Source organism: Lontra canadensis, unplaced genomic scaffold (assembly GCF_010015895.1).
Source record: "Lontra canadensis isolate GAN:19392208 unplaced genomic scaffold, GSC_riverotter_1.0 scaffold59, whole genome shotgun sequence".
Lineage (NCBI taxonomy): Eukaryota > Metazoa > Chordata > Mammalia > Carnivora > Mustelidae > Lontra > Lontra canadensis.
Window position 1 is genome coordinate 1630785 of NW_022631053.1, and position 23379 is coordinate 1654163.

Genomic DNA, 23379 nt, shown 5'->3' on the forward strand with positions numbered 1-23379 from the left:
GGTTACTCTGCAAGGTAGGCTCAAGGGAAAATTGGTTCAAGGGCTACAAAAAAAAGATGGAGTGGTAAAACAGAAGAAAACATCTTAACTGGAATAAAGGCTTATATTCAAAACCCAAGTAGGGTCCTTGTCCTCTGAGGCATAAAAGGTGCAAAAAGAACAGCAAGACAACAGGAATAAAACCCACATGAATCACTGTGGCATCCAGTTTCTATTCACAAAGAAAAAGCTCCAGTCCATCTTTTAATTTTTTTGAAAAATTCCTGACATTACAGAACTAAACTGAAATGTATTAATATTCCACTCTTACATTTCCATGACAAACAGAAAAAAAAATTCATGAGCCAAAAAAAAAGGGGAGGGAGAAGCTTATAAAACTAAATATGGATCTCAGCATTAACAGCTGAACAGAGAAAGGAATTAAAACGCTTTAATTAAAAAATCACGAGTGGATGATAAAGTGTGTAGAAACTGAAAATTTACAAACTATTTAAAACCTGGAATCGCTGACTGTTCAGAAACTACACAGATGGATCATGGGTGGTGGTGAACAGCAGAAAGGGATTATGGATGAATCTGCATTGTTCTAGCTGCTCCCCATGCCACCCGTCTCCGAGGAAAGCCTGTAACACAAAAAATAAACAAGAACTCAAAGTTAGTTTTTTGAATGCCCAGCTGTACCTCTCTGAAACTTTCAATGTCAAAGGAGACATTTTAAGATTTCCTGGATTAACTTGTACCATGACTCCCTAACCCCTGTAATCCAAGCTTTCTGAGGAAAATTATCCCAGAACTGAAGTAAACAGACTCTCATTGCCAACTGTGGGGGCTCCTCTAATGAAGCGCTTTGGAGTATCTGGGAGATGTTAGATGCTTTCCAAAACTATGCCACACACCAAAACCTCCTCTTATAGGGTCCTACTACACAGAAGCACCTTTTCTTTACTAAGCTTATTTTAGCTCCTCCCAAGCTACTGATAGAAAGCAGTTTAGGAAACCTTTATCTGAAAGTAGCCTCATGAGGCTAATATTGACCCAGAGCGACAAAGGCTTCTGTCCTGGGTTTCTCTAGCATTGTGAAGGCTATTCCACTAAGAGATAATAGTTTTAAACGCTAGGGGATGTTAAAAAGGGAAGAGCAAGTATACTAAGTATACTTAAGAATTACACCCAACCTATCGCCTTCAGACTTAAAAAGCAGAAGCCAACATGTTTCAACAATTCCCTGGTTCACTCTAGAAGCTCCCAAAGCTTTGGGCTCCTCAAGCTAAACTCTCCATTCAGACATACCCAGCCAGCTACAGTGCCTTTCTGTCACAGATATATCTTATCACTTGAGGTCCTGGAACCCAATTCTGAACTCTGAAGGAGGACTGTTTAGGTATTTATAGCCTGCTTCACTGAGTATTACATACCCAGTCTTAGCCCCCGCTCTGAACAGAACTAAATGTGTAAGGCTCCGTTTCAATTCATAAATTTATTTCATGAGGCTTTTCAACCAACTGGCATAACCTATTTGTGGTATCTAGTCAAGAACAAAATGAATGGTACTCCGCCATCTCTCTGCCTTCAACAACAATGCAAAGCCAAGGTGGTGGGGGGTGGGAAAGGACAACACAACACCCAAGAACCAGGAAACAGGTCCTTCAACTACAAACTGTATTTAAGTCTAAAATGGTATTTCTACCTCAGCATAAAGAGGGAATAGTTAGTTCTTTTATAGGGGGGCAGATTCTCGCCAATCTCAAAAACAGGATGACCTAGGGCTACATAATAAGCAAATAGTCCTGAACCTCAGAGTTTGGTGGGGAGTGAAGGTTCAGGATGGAGCTGCTGGAACAATTCTGGTCTAAGACCTAAAAGAAAATTAAGTTCATGCAAGAAGGTCATGGCACTCAGGCAATAAAAAGAGCTCAAAAAGAAGTATCCAGAATTTAGGGGCACCTGAGTGGCTCAGTCATTAAGTGTCTGCCTTCGGGTCTGGTCATGATCCCAGGGTCCTGGGATGGAGCCCCACAAGGGGAGTCCCTGCTCAGCCGGAAGCCTGCTTCTCCCTCTCCTACTTCCCTCTGCTTGTGTTCCCTCTTCTCGCTGTGTCTGCCAAATAAATACAATCTTAAACAAACAAAAAAACCTATCCAGAATTTATATACAGCCTAAGCAGTGACTGAGGCAGGGGGTGGAAAGGTGGCAAGAAGGGAAAACCCAACCGGAATACCACGCTAAGGACTCTGTAATAAGAAGGACCACATAGGGAACCCAAAAAGTTTTTTAAAAATTTAACACCAATACCCCTGGAGGTCGTGGTGGCAGCTGGCATCTGCCTCCTTCCCTGCACTCCTCCGTTAGAGAGCACTCATTAGGTAAAGAGGCCTTCTATTCAAGAACTAGATAAAATAAAAATCTGGTCTCTGGGGGGAGACGGTACAGGCAGAATTAAGTCCTAACTAGAGAGAGAGTTAGTTTATTAAGGGAGAGCTGGACCATATGACAAAGGAGCACCAACAACTAACAAGAGGAAACTATCTGGACAATGAAATGAAGGCTGCTCCTCTGTGCAAACTCAGGACACAGAACACTAATTTCATAGGCCAAATGTGGGACTGAGAGACCACAACGCCATGAGATAACATGCTGCAATACTTATCAGCAGTTATGTTTTTTAATACTGTAAACCAAATGAGATGCGAGAAAAGGTCAACAGAAAAAAATCTCTATACTAATTATCTTAATGCCCTAAGAAGAGCCATATGCATTTAGGTTGAATAGGAGACCATGCATGAGAGGCCTTCTGCCATCACACCTACAGCACTTCTTCTAGTCTTCTGTGGAGAGTGAGCTGTGGTCTTGGGACAAGGAAAATGAACTTCAAGGAGATAAAGTACACTTGAGTTAAAAGTGAAGCACAAGTTGTTAGTGCAGATTAGTCACTCATGTGATCTGTGAATTTAAATTCTCCAAGGCTTTTGTTTTTTAATCTGGTAAGTGAGGGGACTGGTGAGTTACAGTTGATCTTAAGGATTCCTTCTAAATCTATGTTTATAATTCTCTACTTGTGAGAGGGTTGGTGGGAGACAGAAGCAGGGGCAGGGAACAAGGAAGGGTAAAGGAATTTAGTAATCAGGGTGGGCTTGGGATGACTAGAGAATCCTGTCAAATTTCAGATGATGTTACAGGCTGGTTGTTCAAGATTTACCCAGTGTCATAGGAAGAGGGATACTTCTCATTCAGAGAAATGCAGACAAAAGCCAGTCAACTTTATTAGACTTTTTCCAATTTGCCTTCCCATTCTAGGTCAAGAAGTAACTTCTTTATATGTATGCTCTATAAAAGATTCTCACAGTAACCACTCACCAGAGGCAACAATCCTGGGATGGACACCCTTGTTACCTGCTGCTGTTGGCAAGATAAGGGATCTGAGAGGTCAGAGAAACTGGTCTTTCACTAAAGCATCTTAATGCCAATTAAGGAAGACCCTCAGGCTGTAACCTGCTACAGGCCCATGTCCTTTTGTGGGGAATGACAAAGGACTGCTACTGAATCAACCAGGGACACAAACAGGTCCAAGTCCACGTTCCAGACTCCCTAGTTGAGTAGCCACAGGTCACAAGTGCCCACCCCGTTACCCTTCACAGCACACAGTCAACTAAAGTTCTTACTGTGGCAACTTTATTACAGCTAGAAACACAAATCTGGCCACAACGGCCTGCTGATAACTTAACCATTAAATAATTTTTAAAAAGGGGGGGGGGTTAACGGAGAAGCTTTTATTCATTAACACAGAGCCTAACACATTGTTATATTGCAATGCAGAATAAAGCTACAAAAAAGTAACAGAATGAAAAAGAAGAGCAAGAACTGTGGCTCTAGATAAAGAATTCAACAAGTCAGACTCTGAAACAGGCACTCAGATGAAATGGCCTAACCCTAACCCCAGGTTACCATTACCCCCACCCCCACCCCATTATGCCCCAAATAGTAAAAAGGAAACGATCACAAGCTCACAATTGTTTGGTTCTCACCAATGTTAACAAAGAAAAACAAAATGAACCAAGAAGTACTTGAGGGGGTACCTCAAGATACTCAATCAGTAGGGGGAGAATCTCTGTTTCTCGCCTTTCAGTTTGTTAGTTACACATGGCACGGCAGAGGTGGTGGTGGTGGTAGCAGAAGCCCCGGTCCCCTTAGCAGCAGACACAACATTTAGAGCCAGGAGAGGGATGGGTTTCATGCCAAGCAGACTGGAGACACAAGGGGCGGTCGGAAGAGGGTTGGGGAGGCTGGAGGGTGCGTCGGAGGTCCCCGCTGTGGCGAGCGAGGGGGTGGTGGTGGAGGAGGAAGAAGAAGAAGAAGGGGTGGAGGGTTGAGAGAGGTTGATGCTGAGGTGATCAGGGATCGTGACGGAGGCTGCCTGGGAGGAGGGTTTAGCGTTTTCTAAACTGTAACAGAGGAAAAAAGGAACAAAAAAAAAAGGGTGGGTGGAAGGGAAGACCACAAAAGGGAAAAAGTACAGGACAAAAACGCTTGTTATCAGTTAAGTGCCTCTGGCTGCAAATTAGGAAGACCTAATACCAACTTGTGATAAAACGCCCCTCTTTCAGTCTGTGTCCCACCCTCTAAAAAAAACGTACACTTTACCAAATCCCATTCCACAAGGCTATATTAAAACTGTTATGGTGAAGAAAAAGCGGACAGACTGAGAAAAGAAATCACACAAAACACACTTCCATGTATCTGACACGTGGATCCAACCCAGAAGTCAGAAAGAAATTATTTCAAAGTAGAAAATGAAAGAATATTCAGAGCAATCGCTGAACAAGGAACAGAAGTGTTACACTCACCAATCCCTTGAGAAGGTGTAGAATATTATTCTACAGAATCAGAAACTTTCCCCCCTAATGCTGTAAGTATGCTTCCATCTTCTACAACAAATGAACCAATGTATCAGGATGGGAAAGGACAAGAAACCGAAGTAGGTCACTAATTTCAGAACTTGAAAGAATGTAGCATTTTTAAAGAAAAATGCTGAGAACAAAAGTGTAGATAACAACTAGGAAAGCTTGGTTTCTGGTAAGAGGTGGGGGTGAGGAAAAAAAGCCCTTTGTTTTTCACAAAAGATACTTCTAATACAGACCTCACAGAACTGAAAGATATTCAAGCACTCCCGAAAAACTCATTTAAAAATGTAAAAATATGCCTCAGACTCCTGAAGCGAAGTCCAAATAGCCTAATGACCAGGACCTTCCGAACACCCACCCATCTAAGCCAGAAGAGCAGTATTTGTCAAAGACTGTCTGGACAACCTACCCCACAAGATTAACTCTTCAAGGGCAGGGCCCCTCCTCTTAAGATTCCATTTTGTTTACTGAAGTCCAGAGACGTTACAATCCATAAAGCAGGGATAAAGAAAGGACCCACACTGACAGAGTAAGAGCAGAAATGCTCAAAATCCATTCCTGAAAGCAGAAAAATCTTTCTTGCTTGGTAGTAATAAAACCAGCTCGCTTTTGCATCCAAACTTGGCCAAGATGGGAGAGTGAAGAGTAAGTTCTGTTCATGTACAATCTCTGCTTCAGTGTTAAATGAAGCCTCACAAAGTTGTGACCCAAACTCCTGGTTTGGACAGTTTCATGAAACGGGACAACCCTAAATGGCCAGCCATCCTCCAAGGAGGATCCTGAAAAGAGCGACTGAATCAAGAAACTCAGGTGGAGATGTTCTGCTTCCTTATGACCTAGTGTCAAACAAGCTGTTTCCAATTTAAGCACTACCTGACAGTATTTAGGGTAAGCCTACCCAAGCAGAAGACAACAATCTCCACCTTCCAACAACATGAATATCACCACCTAAGACCTGCCCTGCCATATTCCAATTAGAAACAAGAAAAACCTTTGCAAACAGCCTCTACACAAAGCTTACTACCATTTCCTACTGAACATGAAGAATCTGATGTGCTTGGTAGCTGAAGCAGATCCAGACACAGGAAATCTTTTCTACAAATACTAGTCAATACCTCAAGGCATTATAAAAGGCTTAGGGCAAAAGTCAAAACCATGGGGGAACTGATAAATTCTTAACCAGGAGATAAAAGACAATGGAATTAATTACAAAGTCAGTATAAGCAGAATAACAAAACAGACTTCACACTTATGAATTCCTTTCCCTTGCCCTAAATTCAGGAACTCAGAACACCTTTTATGCACAAGAGAAACTGAACAGTTGTGACAGAGAATAAGTGAGAACTAGACAAAAATCTACAAGAGAAGGATGGCTAAGCCCCTTGGGGAAATGGGAGTGCTAACCCTGGCTTAGCATGTTAGTAAGCAATTAAGATCGTGACTGAAGCAAATGTGCTGAGAAAGCAAGAAATATGAATGCCTTATAGGATGCCCCCCGCCCCCGACTCCAAACAGCCCCACTGTGGCTGTCCTGTGCAGTAACATCAGCTAGGTTTGGGTGAGGAGAATAAAACCTCAGGAAGCCATTATGGTATGAGATGGTGGCAAAAAAACAACAACAAAAAAAACAACAACAACAAAAAACAAAGAACAGGCTAGGCATTTCTGAAATAGTAGTCCAAAACCTGTGCCTCTCCTTTCCCACAAGCTCTGAACAATGGAACACATTTGCAATTTTAGAAAAATGGATGTTTTCAGAATAAATGGTAATCGCTGCTTCCAAGAAACTGCCTTGCAGTCACATTACTACTTCATTATCCTTATTCCAATTAGGGCACTTTGGAGACTAACCTCCACCTGTAAAATATTGGTCTAGGATATGTACGGCAAGAAACCCACATCTGCTTCTTAGTATGGATGCTCCAGCCAGAGCACTACCCTACTGATGAAAATGTGCTCCACTGTTTCTGTGCCTAAAACCGTCAAGTCAAATGCAAGCATTCTATTCCCCTCCCCCGTACAAATTTATTCCAATCTTGTTACTTTTTCTGCTTACTACACTAAGAATGGATCAAAGTAGGGCAAAACTTTATTGCTGTCTCCACCCATCCCCACTCCCATCCCCCAAATACTCCCACATTTAATAATACACTGTAGTTTTCCCCAACACACACATTAATGTGTTACCAACAATAAGACAAAAAGTAGGGAGGAACACTTACCTGACATTGATTAGGTATTGAGCCAGGCTAATGCTGGCAGCAGATCCAGTGATGGTAACCTGCCTATCAGTAGATCCTTCCACTGGGTTCGCAATTTTGATCTGCGCCCCAGACATCTGACGGATCTCATTGATTTTGGCGCCTTGACGCCCGATTATGCAGCCAATCAACTTAAGAAAAGAAACAAGGCATACCAAAATTAGTAGTTGCATGGCTAGGTCCAAGAAGTCCATCCCACCCCTCCACTCTTCTACAGCTTGGATCCACAATAATGGTAATGGAAACTACTATCTGCATCCTACATACCCTACTCACATACTCCTGATTAAGTAACTTGATTCTAGATTGCATCTCCAGTCTTGCCCTATTTTGTCCGACTACCACAGGTCAGAGCCAACTCTTAGCTCACGGACTCTGAGGAGCATTAGCTCATTTCCTAGAGTACCAATCCAAAGACAAAATAAAGCAGAGCCAATATGCTAACAAATCAGTTTCTCATGGCGAGGGATAATAAAGGTCTCTGGTTTCTGGCAACAAAGATGCCTAAACTTATCATGCTATGATTACCATTTTCACATACTGCTAAGAATTCTGCCTAATTTATTTATTTATTTATTTTTAAGATATTTATTTGACAGAGAGAGATCACAAGCAGGCAGACAGAGAGGAAGGGAAGCAGGCCTCCTGCTGAGCAGAGAGCCGGATGCGGGGCTCGATCCCAGGACCCCGGGATCATAACCTGAGCCGAAGGCAGAGGCTTAACCCACTGAGCTACCCAGGTGCCCCCCAATTCTGCCTAATTTATAATGTTTTTGCCTTTGGAAAGAAAAAAAAATGGGTATACATTCACACTGTCCAATACTGTAGACACAAATAACACATAATTACTGAAAACCTTTAGTGTGGCTAGTGAGATTGAGAAATTGAGATTATTATTCGCAAAATTCAAACAACCACATGCAGTTAGCGACTATCATGTTGGATGGAACAGTCAATGGCCCCTGCTTTAAGGATAAGGTTTTGGATCATCCAAGAAACCAAAGCCAATGGGAATCTGTATCTGAGACAAAAATGGTTCTTTCTACCTCATGATACCTCAACACAACAGTTTTACCCATTTTCTCCATCAGTTTTTATTTATGATTCTACATACTTTTAAAATTTTTAATTCAGGATCTGAAAAAAAAAACCAAAAACCATGTCCTCCCCGCTAGGCCTCAAGAATGGCATGACACTATATCGACTCTCTTATTTTTACCCCATGCAACCCTATTAATTATACTCACATCATTTGGAATGGTGAGTTCATGAGAAGTAGTCTGAGCAGATGCATCCAAACCTGCTAAAAGACAGAAGAGAGCAAGGAAGTTCAATGCATAGCAAACAAACCCCCACTGATTTGCACATTAACCTAACAGAAGGAAACAAACTGGAAACCCAGCATTGGCTGTTGGGATTCATCACTAACTTGGAAGCCTCCAAGGAGGAAAGAGGGGGAAAGGGGTACAGAAATAATGCTGGAAAGGTTCCTCTGTAAACTCAGAAGAGCTGATTTCATGCCATTTCCTGCAAAGCCCAGCCTATTAGGGTGTTAAGGGGATGGAAGCAAGGGGCAAGGGAATGTGGTAGGACCAAAATCTAACCAAATCCTTCTGCACTGCTCCCCTTTTCTGCTTAAGATTTCCTGCTGCTGTTGTGTTCCAATTTTATCTCACCTGATGCTCACTAGCACCAGTGCCAATATCATGCCTGTTACTGGGTACCATGGACTTTTGGCAGACATGCAGAGTTGCTTTAAATATACCTGTATCAGATTAACACCTCCCCCAATCCTAACCTACACTTGAAGGTCAAAGAGAATGAAATGGCAGCCAGGTGAGGGAAGTTCATTTCTCCAGATTTATTCCCTGTCTCTTCCTCAATCGCTCAGTAATTTGTTCTGGTTTTTATTTTGTTTTCCAAAGAAAAAGAAAAAAAATCCTATCAGCAAACACCCATACCCATCAATACTACTAACACCTGGAAAGAACCAGGCTGGCTAGCTAATTCTCAAAGCTAGTCCTACTCTCAGCTGTGGCTGCTAAACTCAACATTTTTAGAAGGGGGTTGGCCAGATCCATCAAAGGACCCTCAGGGGCACCAGGCCCACCCCTTTGCTCTCTCAGCTCCTTTCTGCCATGTGCATCTTGCTGGTATGTCATGGGCAGTGAAACAAGACTCCCACCAGTTTATTAATATAACAGTAGAATACTACAGATTTTTTTTTTTAATCATTACCCCAATAGCCTTTCACCTCTGGAGAGCTGGATTCAATGCCTGTTAAGATACAAGTGAAAATGAGTTTGGTGGTCTCATCCTAACCCTATCGGACAAGTTATTCCTTATACAGAAAAAAAAGCCCCAAAAACAAAACAAAACCAAACCAAAAACCACTACACAATTTGGCACAAATGGATTTTCTACCCAGATCTCTGAATAGCTGGCGGAGAGAAAGGGGGTGCCAATCAGATCAAAGGGGCAGCAGTGAGGATGGGAAGAAATATCAGCCTACCCTTTGCCTGACAAGCATCCCCAAACCTCACCCCAAACCTTCCAGGGCCTTTTTTTTTTTTTTTTTTTTTTTTTTTAAAAAAGAATAACTCATCCCAAATGAAAACCAAGTTAACAAATGCATTACCTCCTTTGGTTTAGTGATAGAAGACAGGCAAGTTTAAACCAGCAGGATGCTGGGTAATGAAGTATGTTTTAAACAGATGCCAAACTGAGACCTTGGGGCTGGCCTCTGTCTTGCACTACACCTTACAGAAATAAACACTGAGGTATCCATACCACTGAATCCGGTGTTGCCATGCGTCATGGGAAAATGAGACTGTTGCATTGCCAACTGGTGCAGCTTGGTCAACTGCAGGGAGGAAACAGGAGAGGCTGGCATTAGAAGAGTAACAGAGCCAGGGCTCAAACACATTCAGACTTGAAAATGCAGAGCTCCTGATCCCCAAAGTTGACTCCACTACTCAGACTACAAAACAGAGTAAAGATGGGGCTTATACCACAATCCTGGAGATGGACAGAATATGCAGGTAAGGGTGAGAAGTAGAAAGGGCATCAATACAAGAGAATGAATGCATCTTGGGTGTGTGAAAAGAAAAGCAGCAGCACCTGCCTGACAACCATCCCCTTGTGGGCTAATAATGAAGGTGTTTGCAGCCATTGCAACAGTTGCCCCAGGGACAAGCACAGACAGGCTAGGTAAACAAACTGTGCAGTGGTGCTAGGGAAAACACACCATGCAGGGTTGTCAGTACTGGGACAAGGGAAGGAGATGAGGGGGCTGGGAAACTGCAAGGAGGAGAGAGATTAAGATGAAACCAAACTGGGCTCAGCCCCACCCCCCACCCCGTGGATTTCTATAGCTAATTTTCTTCACCTATACAAACTATCCTGGCTGTTGTAAAACAATCCCTCCTCAAGGCTACTTCCCTTCCTGCGCCAAGCACTGACCAAGAACCAAACCCAACTTCCCAAGTCTAATGCTCAGCACCTGAAAGGGTTAGTAATGACAGAGAAAGTGCAGAGACGAAGTCTGAATATTAGCGCTTTTAAAAAGGAGTGTTTAGTGGCAAGAAAGGTTTTTACTGAGTTGAGTCCCCAAATATTCAGCTTCTTATCCCTCCCTGTGCAAATTAAGCCCCTTTCCCACCCATCCAGACGCTTTTTAAATTGTCACCTCAAATTGAGAAGCACCCAAAAGATAAACCCAACCTCCCACTCCCCCCACTCATGGAAAGGACTCTCTGAAGAGATGCACAGTCAGTCCATTGTCAATTTAAACTGTGCCCTGGAACAACAAATGACAATATAGCATGGGAACACTTCTCTTTCAGATAGAATAATACGGAACATGGGGTAAAGCAGAATCTAATAATCTGAATTCCAATTTCTAGTGAGTATGTCAAAAGGCAAACAAGGTGCTACTGTGGCCCCTGATAAAGATTATTTAAGGGCCAAAATATGGGGTTCATTTCACCTTGTGAGGAAAACAATACTGTAAATGTTTAAGACCCAACTCACTTCTGCCTATATAGAAGAGTGAAAACAATTTTGGGAGAGGAAGCTTTTCAAAACAAGAAGCGAAAACAAAACTTACATCTGGCTGTGGAATGGCATACTGTCCTTGAATGGTATAGGCCTACAAAAGGAGGAAAACAGTTCCTATTAAAAAACCAATCACGGACAGCCACCCAGTGGGAGAAGGGGAGATGGATTTCAACTAGCCAGGAAGCCAGAGTTGAACTAGAGATGGGGGAGGTCAGAGACTGAGGCAGTAGGTGATATCTCACAATCACAGTCAGGCCTGAGTTGGCCGCCTTTGAAACCTAAATATGATGCCTTATTCCAGAAAACCTATGAAGGGAGCCATTTTCCCTGCAATCAAAGGCAAAACACACGTTTGTTTCTTAATAAAAAGGTGGGAAGTGGGATTAAGCAATGCCTCGATTGACCAAACCCCCTTCTTTTCCCTATATTCAAGACAGCCTAGGAGGAAAATGGTCTCTTCCCTCAACCACCCCAACCCTTATATACCAGTCATGGTGACATGAATGATTTGTTTTGCACAAACCTGCGTGGCATGTTTTGAAACACTTCCCTTTCCCTATCTTATTTTTCTCTACATCTGCCTAAAGACCTTAAATGCACTGGAAGCTAGCTGAGTACCTAACACTAGGGAGCTGACCACAAGAATGCAAAATAAATAAATAAATAAATAAATAAGACAAATTACTGTGTGCTAAACCCTGCACCTTCTCCCACCTCCCCCTCCATAAAAGGCACTTGCAGCTCCCACTACACCCTCCTCCCCCCACACCATAACCTCCAAAAAGGGAGCTGGGTCTTCAGGGCAAGGGGTGGGGGACAAGGAGAAGGAACAGGAAGGGAGGGGAAGGAGTGGCTGGTTAACGGGATGTGAAGCTTTTCACATCACAGTGGCCAGTACCCCCAAAAGTGCACCCAGGTGGGGGTAGGAAGGTGAAAATGGGATAGGAAGAGTGGGAGATGGGGAAGAGGGGTTGAACAACAACAACAACAAAAAAAAAAAAAAAAAGAAAAAAAGAAAAAAAAAAAAAGGAAAAAAGGGAAAAAAAAAAAAAGAGAGTTGGTGTTACCATCTGGTGGGCTACGCGGCCTGTGTGAAATGAGGTGGGGGGGGTCAGTCCAGGTCCCCGTGGACAGGTGGTGTCCACAGCACAAAAATCACCAGCGCCACTGGCCCCCCGCGTGTTGGCAGTCTCGGCTGAGGCGGAAGGATTGAGTGAGCCTTGGAGACTGAACATCCCCTCTCACCTCTAGAGGTGGTCCCTCCAGGTCAGGGTTGAGGCACATGGACGGGGTGGTGTGGGGAAAGCTCGCACTGTCGCTGCCTGTGCTGTACCTGTCCTGTGGATAAATAGAGGATTTCAGTCTCCAGGGCTGTCAATCCGGCACCTTGTCACCAGCATGAAATTCACACAAAAAAAGTTGTTTAATTTTCTCTTTTCCTTTAAAAAGGAGCTCACGACACAATTTGAAACGAGCTGCAATCAGTGAATTAAAAAAAAAAAAAAGTTACCTTGTGGCAGGTATCACACTGCACAATTGGGACTATTTTCAGTAAGAATGGAGGGATGGGGACACAGAGCTGATGCCAGCTACTGGTCAGTGTGGGATTAAGTTGAACCCCTACAGAGCCCACTTTTGTCACAAAGGAACAAAAGATACAGGTCCATCTGTGGACGTTGCATGAACCCGTCCATTTAAAAAGGCCCATGGGAATAATCAGGGCCACTCATGAAAGAAGCTTTAAGCCTTTAGAGGGTGGTCAACTGAATAAAGGGGGGAGGGAGGGAGGGAGATGGGGAAGCAAAGAGGTTAGAAGTGGGAAGTGGAAAGAGGAGGAGAGGAAAGGAAAGGGAAACAAAGAATTATAGAGAGGACTGCTGCTACACAGCATGGGACTCTTTATAATCCCAAATAGGAGTAGAAGAATCCAGAAGAGCAGGAACGTAGAGTTCCTGGGGAGAAGGGAAAACTCCTAAGGCTAAGCATCCTTGCTATACTGACTCTGGGCCTTTGTTTATTCTGCTTGACTATCCAGACTAACAGAACCCTTTAACCAATCCAGTTTGTACAAAGCCAAGGTACTAAACTGTCTCAAGGTTAACACTGCAACATGATTTCTTGTGAAAGCTCCCAGAAGCACTTGACAAACTAAGTCCCCAGAATCTTGTTGTTTTATGCCAACTCAAAACAGAATGTGAATGAGATGGACTTCAAGTTTATGCTTCCCCCAATTCAAACAAAAGATGGAACTAACTGAATTAAGTGTGCTTATAACAGGCCAGCTCCTCATTGGGAAAAGGCATTCTGAGCAATGCACCTACTTAGGAAGCCACCAAAATGAAGATCACTATTTCATCCTGAACCCCAACACTTACAAAACTGACCTACCTACTCCTTAAATGCTAACCAGCAACGCATAAAACTACCATGGTTCTGATCCATGCTCCTGTCATAAAAATCTAACTTCAGAATAAACCATGTACCAAGGATCAAGAATTTAGGTGGGTGAAGTAGAAAGAGGCCAAGGGGGTGTTTTGGTGTTCTTACTCTAACACCAAAGGTCATAGCACCACAGCCCAACATGCTCTCCCGCTTCTATTCTCGCACACTGAACCCTCACCCCGGCTGGTTTCAGTTATGCCATGTGGATTCAAACCAGCATTTATAAGGTTAAGAGCCTGGGGAAACAATTCACTGGAGTTTGGGAGTGAAGGGGTAGGAGTAGGGGAGGTGAGGTGGGGGGGAAGGGGAAGTTTGTAGGACACTCAAGTTTAGGACCCCCCAATTTTGAGACCACCATCCAGAATCTCCTTCAGAGGTCCAGCTCTTTGCTTTTTTCCAGACCTCTAAAGAACACCCCACACATATAAAAAGCATGGATGGGGTGGGGGGGGGGGGGAGAGACAGGGAGAGTAGTGGTGACACCAAGGCAATTTAACCCTTTCTTCTAACCCAACCCACCTTGAATCAACAAGTAAATTCCCCCTTCCGAGTGCCTACAAAACTCCCATTGTCTGCTAAAAATTAAGGACTTGGCATTCATAGCTTTCTCCAGTACAAAAAAATAAAACCAAAAGCACGTCAAACTATGGCCAGAATACGGGTTTCAGCAAGCATGCAGAGTGGCCTGGTGTGCTGCTGGCAAAGTTGACATTTCAAATATAATCCTCGTTCAATCTAGCCCACCAATAAGAACTTTCTTACCTGACCACCTGCAAAGATGACTGGAGAACTGGACGGCTTGGGCCGGTACGGGATGGTCACGCCCTTCGGGGGGGACTGGGAGAGAGTCAGAGGGGAAAAAAACAAAAAGAGATAAGGTTTCAAAGCTGCTTCAGCTGTGTGGCTTAAGCTCACACAGATCAATTAAATTAAAAACTGTATTAATTTCCATCCCTTCACCTACCAACGTTGTCTCTGGCTAGATCTAATCTCAAATCATCTGTAGTTATTTGCCTTTAAAGCAGTAAGATGGGTCCATGGACTACACAGCTCACACTAATTCTCACCAAGGCAGATTCCCCTGTAATAATTTACGCATTATTTCCACGTTTTCAAGTAAACCTAATGAACACGACAAACCTCTATGCGTACGTAATTAGTAATTAAGCATCTTACATTTTGGCCTACATAAGAAATGAAGCCAAAATAGGAAATGAAACACCCCAGTATTATCCCTAGGATAATATAGACACTGTCAAGAAATAGTTCAAAGGTGCAGTCAACATTCTGAAAAATTTACTTTCCTTTTTCATGCAACATGGAATGAATTCCATAACAATTCTATAAAGATTTTCCCTTAATTCTGCTATTCTTATTTTAACATATGCTACCAGGACCTCATAAATCATTCAAAAACTCCACTATAGGTCAAATTTTTCCTATATAACTATCTTGAATATAATCCCGCCTTAAAACACAAAAATTAATTTGAAAAATCCATCAAAATTGTTCACAGCCAAAATATTGTAATCCAAAGGCAACTTAACTCAGTTCCTCAGAAACCCAGTTACATCTTTTGTTCACTCAGTCCGAGTAGTCAGTCTTCCCCTACCAACCCTACTAGAATTGCTGTAAACCAAAAGTTCACTACTGCTTAACAGTTTCTATTTTTGCTCAGACTATAAGAAAAGTCAAAGCTGGGGGAAGGAAAATATGAACTCAGGGAACCTCTTCCCCACCCCCACTGGAAGCTTCTAACAGCTTCACCTAATTCTAGTCTTACTAAATATAGAGCAGTCTGTCTCCCTAGAATAACCCTCCCCCCACTCTCAGCATGAGCCTGAGGGCTTACCTCCAACATGACCACGCAGATCTGTTTCACACACTCAATGATGGATTGCGGAATGCCAGCAATAGTGATGGCCCGCTCAGTTGAGTTGGGGAGCATATCCCCTGCCACCTGGACCTGAGCCCCTGTACTCTTTGGGGTAAAAAGAAATTTTAAAAATCAGATAAAAACAGCTCATACTCTTCCAATTCCCTAAGCAGCAATTTTAGAGTTGAACACTCAGTAGAGATACTTATCCCATCTCCGATTTTACCCTTTTTATTCTCCCTTCCCACTCTTCCCTTATTCCAGATAGGACTATTTAATCACAGTTATAAATAAATTAGCCTCTGAAAATCAAGAATAAACCTGAACAACAGCCTAAATTTAAGCTGCTCTCAAGAAAAAGGCCCTTCTAGACAGTTTCCTTTCAGCTAATGGTAGCTTCGTGGGCCATCAAACAAAATCTCCACAAGTATCACCAACTTTTCATTCTCTTATTAAATAAATATTTATATTAAGCCCATTCTATGTGTCAGGAACCATTCAAGGTTGCTTGGAATACATAAAACCAAAATCCCTGCTCTGTCATGTATGGTCAAGCTCCTGAAAACTCCTTTAGAAGCCACTCAAATTTCATTCTAACATCCAATTCAGTAACTCCCAGACACTATTAAAAGCTTCCATAATTCAATGTTAAGAGCCACAATTTAAAAGGGAACACAATTACAACTGCATCCTACTATATCTCCCTATTCCCCCTTTGCTGTTCAGTAGGAGTTTGGCCAAGGCCAAGGTATTATATATCAAACTTTAATCTTCTTAGACATGAAAAAAATTACGTAGTCTCATGGAAAAGTTGCCAAATTAAAAAATGGAAACAGTGCGCCTGGGTGGCTCAGTCAGGCGTCCGACTCTTAATTCCAGTTCAGGTCATGATCTTACAGGGTAGTGGGATCAAGCCCCATACTGGGTTCCACGCTGGGCATGGAGCCTACCTGGGATTCTCTCTTCCTCTCCCTCTGTCCCCCCCACCCCCCAGCACAGTACTCTAAAACAAACAAAAAACAAACAAGAACAAAAACAAAAGAAACCAGGTCATGTTCAACTATTAGAAATTCTGATTAACCTTCTGACTTGTTAGGATATATGAATTGTTAAAAAATAAACAAAAAAACCCTACATTTTATGTATGTTATCGATGTTGTCTTCCCACTCCATCCAGGAGTGTTACTTTAACAATATTCATCTCAAATGCAAACTTTTCCTAGCCATACTAAGAGCTATTAATAGAGAAAGCCGTATTTATAATAAACATTTTGAAAACAACAAAAGTTACAAACCTCTCGTATTTCCTTGATCTTGCAACCACCTTTCCCAATGAGAGAGCCACACTGACTAGCAGGGACCACCAGTCTCAGGGTAACTGGGGGTCTACTGGCAGCTGTGCTATTGGTCATAGAGCTGCTGATGTCCTTCAAAAAGAAATTTATCAGAACGAATGTAAGTTTCAGCAGATCCCTGGGACCCGTAACTGCTATAACAGAACTGTGTTAACCTTATAAGGGTATATGTCATGATCTACCATCAGCAAAAGTTCAAATACTGCCTCCCCACCTCCCAAAACAACTATTTCTGAAAAGATAAAAACACCTACAAACTTCTTCAGGATTAGCCCTAAATATAGTTTCCTTCATGGAGGGGGTAAGATGGAGTGTGGTAGGAAGCAAAGTGATTATTAGTTCTGGAAATTAGAGCTGACTGCAAAGTAAAACAATTATCAAAGTCAAAATTAAATAAAACATTAAGAGAAAGATGAAACGATGCAATCTAGGATATTCAAAGAACCAATTCTGCTCTACCAGAAAACTGGGAAGATTAAGTTGTGTATTTCTACATATCATTATTTTAATTTCTTGGTAATATTACCATTATATAGATAATGAAATTGAAGCCAAGTACTCAATCACATCTAAAAAGCTGTAGATTTTTTTCTTATATAAAGATTTTATTTATTTATTTATTTGACAGACAGAGATCACAAGTAGGCAGAGAGGCAGGCAGAGAGAGGGAGGAGGAAGCAGGCTCCCCTGCTGAGCAGAGAGCCCGATGCAGGGCTCGATCCCAGGACCCCGGGATCATGACCTGAGCCAAAGGCAGAGGCTTTAACCCACTGAGCCACCCAGGTGCCCCAAAGCTGTAGATTTTTAAATTAAATGACTGTATCTGGCTCCAAAGCCCACCATCTTTCCCATAACAATATACTACACCCAAAAAGTCATGTTTTAACCTAGTTAAATTTAGTCTCCTGAGGATTAAGTGTTGTAAACATCACTTCTCAGCCTAATCTCTATGTAATAGCTAGACCTGGAAAGTGCTTAAACATAAGCCCTTAAAGTCAAGGGCAAGTTAAAGTATGAATAGATCTTCTGAATGTTTTTTAAGCTTCAGGATCTGGATTAGCAGGGCCCTGCAGGTCAAAAGATAGCATTTCTGATCTTGGCCATGATAAAATTTCAGGCACCATTAAGTATCCAACTACCAACTCAAGCAGCAGCCAACAGCTCTCTTCTGCCTGTGGTGTCAAATGCAGCATTAGCATTAGCAGCATTACTGAAGAAGGGGAGGAGGCAAATACAGGTCTGACACAACATTATCAGACTTATTTTCTTAAAAACTTAACTACACTCAAGGTTGAAAGGTATCTATTTATTCATACTATACAGTAGTGTTCACCAAGGCACCTAAAGAAAGCACATTTAGATTCATTAAACTATAAATCAGGGAATGTAATGTTGAGTAATACAGTAGTATCATACCTTCAAAACGGTCAGTCAAAAAAGTGAAAATAAAAGATGCTAGTTTCTCACTTTTTTTTATGTTGAGTCCCAGGTAATCGTCAAGCAATTTGTTTTAATGATTCAAATGACTTAATGGCCAGATTTGGGGGACACTCAAGTGGGGGAAGGACTCAAAGGTATTTATGACCCATTTTTTCCTTGAATTTAAAAGTTCTCAGAAAATCACTAAGCTGTCTAGCACTTTAAAAGGAAGACTACGTGGGGAGGGGTGCCTGAGTGGCTCAGTTGGCTGAGCCGCCAACTCCTGATTTCAGTTCAGGTCATGATCTCAGGATCCTGGGATGGATCCCTGCGTGTGGGCTCTGCATTCATCAGGAGTGGGCTTGAGGAGTCTCTCTGCCTCTCCCTCTGCCACTCCCTTCCTGAGCGTGGGCATGCGTGCGCACAAACACACGCACTCTAAATAAAAAATGAAACTTAAAAAACACCCGAAAGTAAAATAAAACAAAGACTAAGTGCAGAATGAGAGGGAACAACACACCTCTTCCAGTTTGTCAATGATCATTGCAAAGGCTTTGAAGATCGCGTTAGTGGGTCCAGCCAAAGTGATAATTCTCTCAGGACAATTCCCTTCTGAGATGTTGATACGTGCACCACTCTGGATAAAAAACAAGGCCGAGAGGTTACATAAGACAAAAAGATCTGAGTATATATAGAACAAAACCCCCCCAAATAAGATAAGCAAGGAGCTGCCAACGTTATTTTAACACAAGGCAATTTCAAAATTATTTCAAACACTTGCTCATGTTTGTCTTCAGACTACAGAAGCTGCCTTAATGCTTGAGTGAACTAAGACACAGGAACTACATTTCCCAGCATACTATATGCCGTTACAAATAACCAAACCAGAAAAATACATTTTCCTTTTGAGACCTTTCCCCTTGCAATCACTCATTAATAAAAAAATTTCTGCCTTTAGGACTTAACACTCCCTTAACTCCCCCCCCCACAAACTTACCTCCTCACGCATCTTCTTAACTGATTCTCCTTTCTGTAAGAGGAAAAGTCAAGAGTGAGCTCCAAATGCTATTTCAACCCAGACTGACTAAACAGTAATTAGAGCTGAAGTGAAACTGTCTTACCTTTCCGATGATACTGCCAACTTCCTGCAAGGGAAAAAACTAGCATCAAATAAGAGGAAACTCCAAGTGTTCATTATTATGAGAAGGAATTTTTAACTGTCTGAAGCAATGTGAAAACTAAGATTTATAGGAGAGGGGACTGGGTGAGCTTTTTCTTTTATTTCCTCAAAACATAAATGAGATATCCAAAAATTTTGAAGGAATAATGATGCAGTAATGATTAAATGCTATTGTGCTTAAGATGTTATTTTTTAAAGTACCAAATACATCACCTCCCACCTCCCACCCCCCACCTTAAGTTTCCCAAAATTGTCTGGGCCAAGGAAATCTACTTATCACAAGCTATAGCAACCTCTACAGGCAAAATCTTATTATCCAGATATGAGACAGTCTTTGGCTCCATCCTCTAGTTAAGCCTTTCCTGCTCAGTGGCGCTTCCTACTAAAGTCTGTCCATTTTCCCACTACACTCTCATCTACTCTGATAGAGAAGAGTGCTAACGCCAGATGCCCCACAGTGCTAATCTGATGAGCTCCAAGATGCATGCCCTCTCTTCCTGGCCTCTCCCTGAGCAGTTACTATGACCCAATTTCCCAAGCTGGTGCATACCTTTCCATGCATAAGTAGCCGGATGGTGAGAGTGACATTTAATCCACCTTCAATCACACCGGTGTCCATGTCGAGCAGTGTTCTGGGGAGCTGGACTTTGAGTGGTCAAGTCTTTGGTCACTGGTGGGGGTGAAAGCCAAAAACTGAAATGCAAACATGACCAAAATCAGAAAGGAAAACAGTAGGAGAAATAGTTCCTAAAATCATTTTCACCATTATCAATGTTTCCGTTCTCCTTAAATGACAACCTATCAGTTGGCAAGCGTGTGTACACCCAGCACAACTGCACTAATGACAACCATTTACAGCTCAGGTTCTGTAGAGTATGGAAGGAGACTTTTCAGTCTGCTCTCCTTAATGGCAGGGTTTCTGCTGACTCTCAGGATGAGGAGGATTCCTTCAATCGGCAATGGCTGTAAGGGAACTGCTGAACGTGCACTTGTCCTTCAGCAGAATAAGCTTTGACATGATACAGAACACCTGGAAATCATGAGGCCAAACCTCAAACTAATCAACTAGAGAGAGGCAGATAACCTTCTGCTTCTTTGTTAGGTAGGAGCTCAGGCTGAAAGCTAGAAAAGACACTAAGTTTTCCTACTCGCAGCGATTTCTAGCTAAAAAATTGAAATGTTTCTCACATTAAAATTTCACATCTTGACAGATGACACCAAATAATTTAATAAGTTTTAAATCAATCATCTCACTGAAAAGGGCATTATCTATGAAAGCCTTCTATGAAGGGTGGGATTCCGTATTTCCCTCTGGGAAAACATTCAGTACATTAAGTACAGCCCGAGTCCTTTCTTCTATCCCCTTTCCCAACCCAACTTGATAACCACTCAGATTTGAAAATTTTCCTTGCTTCTGTGTATTAATCTTTGTTACTACTCCATCTATTCAAATCTATAAAATCTTGAATTTTCTTCCAAAGAAAACAATGAAAAAAAAAAAAACTGGTACTGCTAAAAATTTATTGTACAGTTGTTTTAAGCAAGAGCAGTAATGAACCTTTCCTACAAAGAAAGTGCTTTCCCCATCTATCCTCTGAAACAATGTTCCCAATATTTCAGTTTTCAAGTAACAAATTACATGCAGAAATAGAATCTGGTTTTGGGTATACCTTTTCCTACCATACCTCCTTAGGACCTAACAGCATTAGCTTTAAAAAGGTTCTCCAAAGTTGATAAATTTCTCCAGTGATATTTTTAGAAACCCTCCCTTCACAACTCAACATCAATGAACTCTCCTACAGCTAGTTTTCCTCCTTCACAAACCAGCCACCGTTTTAACTTTGCTCTAACACAAAGCCCATCCCTAAACATTTAAAAAGTGTTAAGCTGCTGCCAGATCATTCTGTTTAGGCAAGCTGCCCCACCGTTACCTCCAGAGCATGATTTAAAAGATGGGCTTTGCTTCCCCAAGGCACCTCATTCCCCCATCTTCAAAATAGAATTAACTGCTGGCAAAATCCCAGAATTCAACACTTTTCACTCATGAAAAAACAACAGTGCTGGGGGGAGGGGGCAGAGTGGAAAAGGGGAGACAAGAGTTATGTCTGTAAGAATGACTTTTTCTTTTTAATGAGATATGGTACAATACTGGCAGTTTAGCTTATCTCCACTTAAATGTAACAGAAATCAGTTTACAAACACCAGAATACCGCAGCTAAGAAACGGCAAGAACACTGAAAATCTTTTAGAAGGCCATTTCGTGATTAAGGCACAAAGCTGCATTTCTAACTCCAAACATCCAAGAAATCCCTGTCATTTTCTCCTGACTGGGTCAATATAACTGTACCCAATCCCAGCAATCCAGCTGTTAATCCTGCAGTCCATTACCCCTTCTCCTATAAATAGCTCGGCCTGCGTCTATTATCGGCAGGCATTTTGTAATTTCAAAATTCGTTACCCCGAAAGAACGTCCTGAATAACTCGGTAACTGGGAGCCCGTTTACCCTTTAACTCCGCCGCCCCCCTCCCCTCGGTCATCCAAACATTTTCCAATTAAAAAATGCCCCCCCCCCATGCCTCCACTAGAAAAGAGAGAAGGGAAAAAAATAAACGGTTCGGTCGGGGGGGGGCGCTGCGATCCAGGGGGAGGGGCCGGACTAGTAGCGCCTCCTCGTGTGGCTGCGCCAGCGCCTGACCCCCGCGGGGAGCCGCGCTCACCCGCCCGGCCAGCAAGCCGGCCATCGCCTCCCCCCACCCCCTTCAACCAACAAATCCACCGCCGCCCCCCCTACCGCGCGCGCGCCCTCCTTGACTCCTGCGCAGCCGCCACCGGGAAAAGGCGGGGGGAGGGGGGTAGGCCTTGCGCGAGGCCTACTAGGCCGCGCCTGAGCCAGGGCCTCGCGTGAATGGCCGGCCAGCCAGAGCGAGGGGGTAGGCGCTCACGCGGTACTACGCGAGGCCGGGGCTCGTGACGAGAACCGGAGCCCGCTGAGAAAGATGGCAAGAGTGGAAACAGAGCTATAGCTGGGGGCGGAGGGAGAATTTTGAAGCTTACCTGCAGGCGCGAGGCGACTGAGGGGAAAAGGGGAGCGGGCGGGAAGGGGAAGGGCGGGAGGCCGGGGGCGGAACAATAGGGGCGGGCGGGAAGGCGAGGGGGGCCCCGCGGGCGGGCGGAGGAGGAAGGGGGGGGTGGAGGAGGAGGAGGAGGAAGGGGGAAAGAGACCCCGGGGCGGGTGGAGGGCGGCGGAGGGCGGGCGGGCGGGCGGAGGGCGGGCGGGCGGGAGAGGGCGCAGGCTGCGGCTGCTCCGGCTGCTGCCTCTGCTGGTCTGGGAGGGGGACGGGGCGGAGCGGCCCGCTTTCAACCCCACGCACCCTCCGACCCCGGAAGCGCTAACCGCCCCGGGGGCCGGCGAGGCGACTGCGTCGTCCAAACCTTCCCCACGCAGTGCGGACGGCCTCCCAACAGCCTAGAGCGGCTCCGTGGACAGCGTCGGCACCAGTGAGGCAACACTTGGTAGCGGATAGCCAAGTGTATGATAGAGCGGCAGCGTAGGGACAGGGAGGAAGCTAGTGGCCCCTAGCGGGCTGATTGGAAAGCCCAGGCGTGAGTGAGGAGAGAGTTGGCAGTCGCCATGGATAAAAGAAACGAGGGAGAAGGGATGGGTGAGAAGAGAAGAGACGGCAAAAACCACAGAAGTCTATAGTAATACTCAAAAGGGAAAAAAAAAAAAAAAGAAGAAGAAAAAAAAAGAAAAGAAAGATTAAAAAAAACTAATTTGCCACACTGAAGGCAACTTTTATACCAACTCCTTACTCTGAAAATTAGTAATTGAAAGAAAAGAATTAAGCATTTACTCCCTCTTAGGAAGAACTGTAGTTCATCCGTTGT

The 23379-nt window shown here is 43.3% G+C and overlaps 1 protein-coding gene across 20 annotated transcripts; it reads right to left on the bottom strand.

Annotated features, from left to right (window-relative positions):
• Positions 1 to 192: 192 nt before the first annotated feature.
• PCBP2 (poly(rC) binding protein 2) lies at positions 193 to 22674 on the bottom strand. 20 transcript variants are annotated; one of them, XM_032876646.1, is made up of 15 exons: positions 22546 to 22673; positions 20041 to 20183; positions 19432 to 19455; positions 19308 to 19340; positions 18831 to 18947; positions 16832 to 16963; positions 15513 to 15641; positions 14423 to 14497; positions 12464 to 12556; positions 11268 to 11309; positions 9950 to 10022; positions 9398 to 9436; positions 8407 to 8459; positions 7121 to 7290; positions 193 to 623 (listed from the first exon to the last, which is right to left on the bottom strand). In XM_032876646.1, exons 2-15 carry the CDS (start codon positions 20107 to 20109, stop codon positions 587 to 589), a joined length of 1086 nt encoding a protein of 361 aa, XP_032732537.1. In that variant the 5' UTR covers positions 20110 to 20183; positions 22546 to 22673; the 3' UTR covers positions 193 to 586. The 20 variants fall into 20 exon arrangements, with proteins under 20 accessions (XP_032732537.1, XP_032732536.1, XP_032732535.1 ...); XM_032876645.1 differs by having other exon boundaries at positions 8407 to 8462; XM_032876644.1 differs by having other exon boundaries at positions 14423 to 14509.
• Positions 22675 to 23379: the final 705 nt, after the last annotated feature.

Excerpts from the sequence above, each read along its gene's own strand:
- PCBP2 (XM_032876633.1), bottom strand. The coding sequence starts at position 20,109 with ATGGACACCGGTGTGATTGAAGGTGGATTAAATGTCACTCTCACCATC. Across the intron at positions 14,510-15,512 it reads TCTGCGTGGTCATGTTGGAG|ACTCTCTCCCAGTCCCCCCC; the intron begins GTAAGCCCTCAG and ends TTTTCCCCTCTG. Across the intron at positions 12,557-14,422 it reads TCATCTTTGCAGGTGGTCAG|GACAGGTACAGCACAGGCAG; the intron begins GTAAGAAAGTTC and ends ATTTATCCACAG.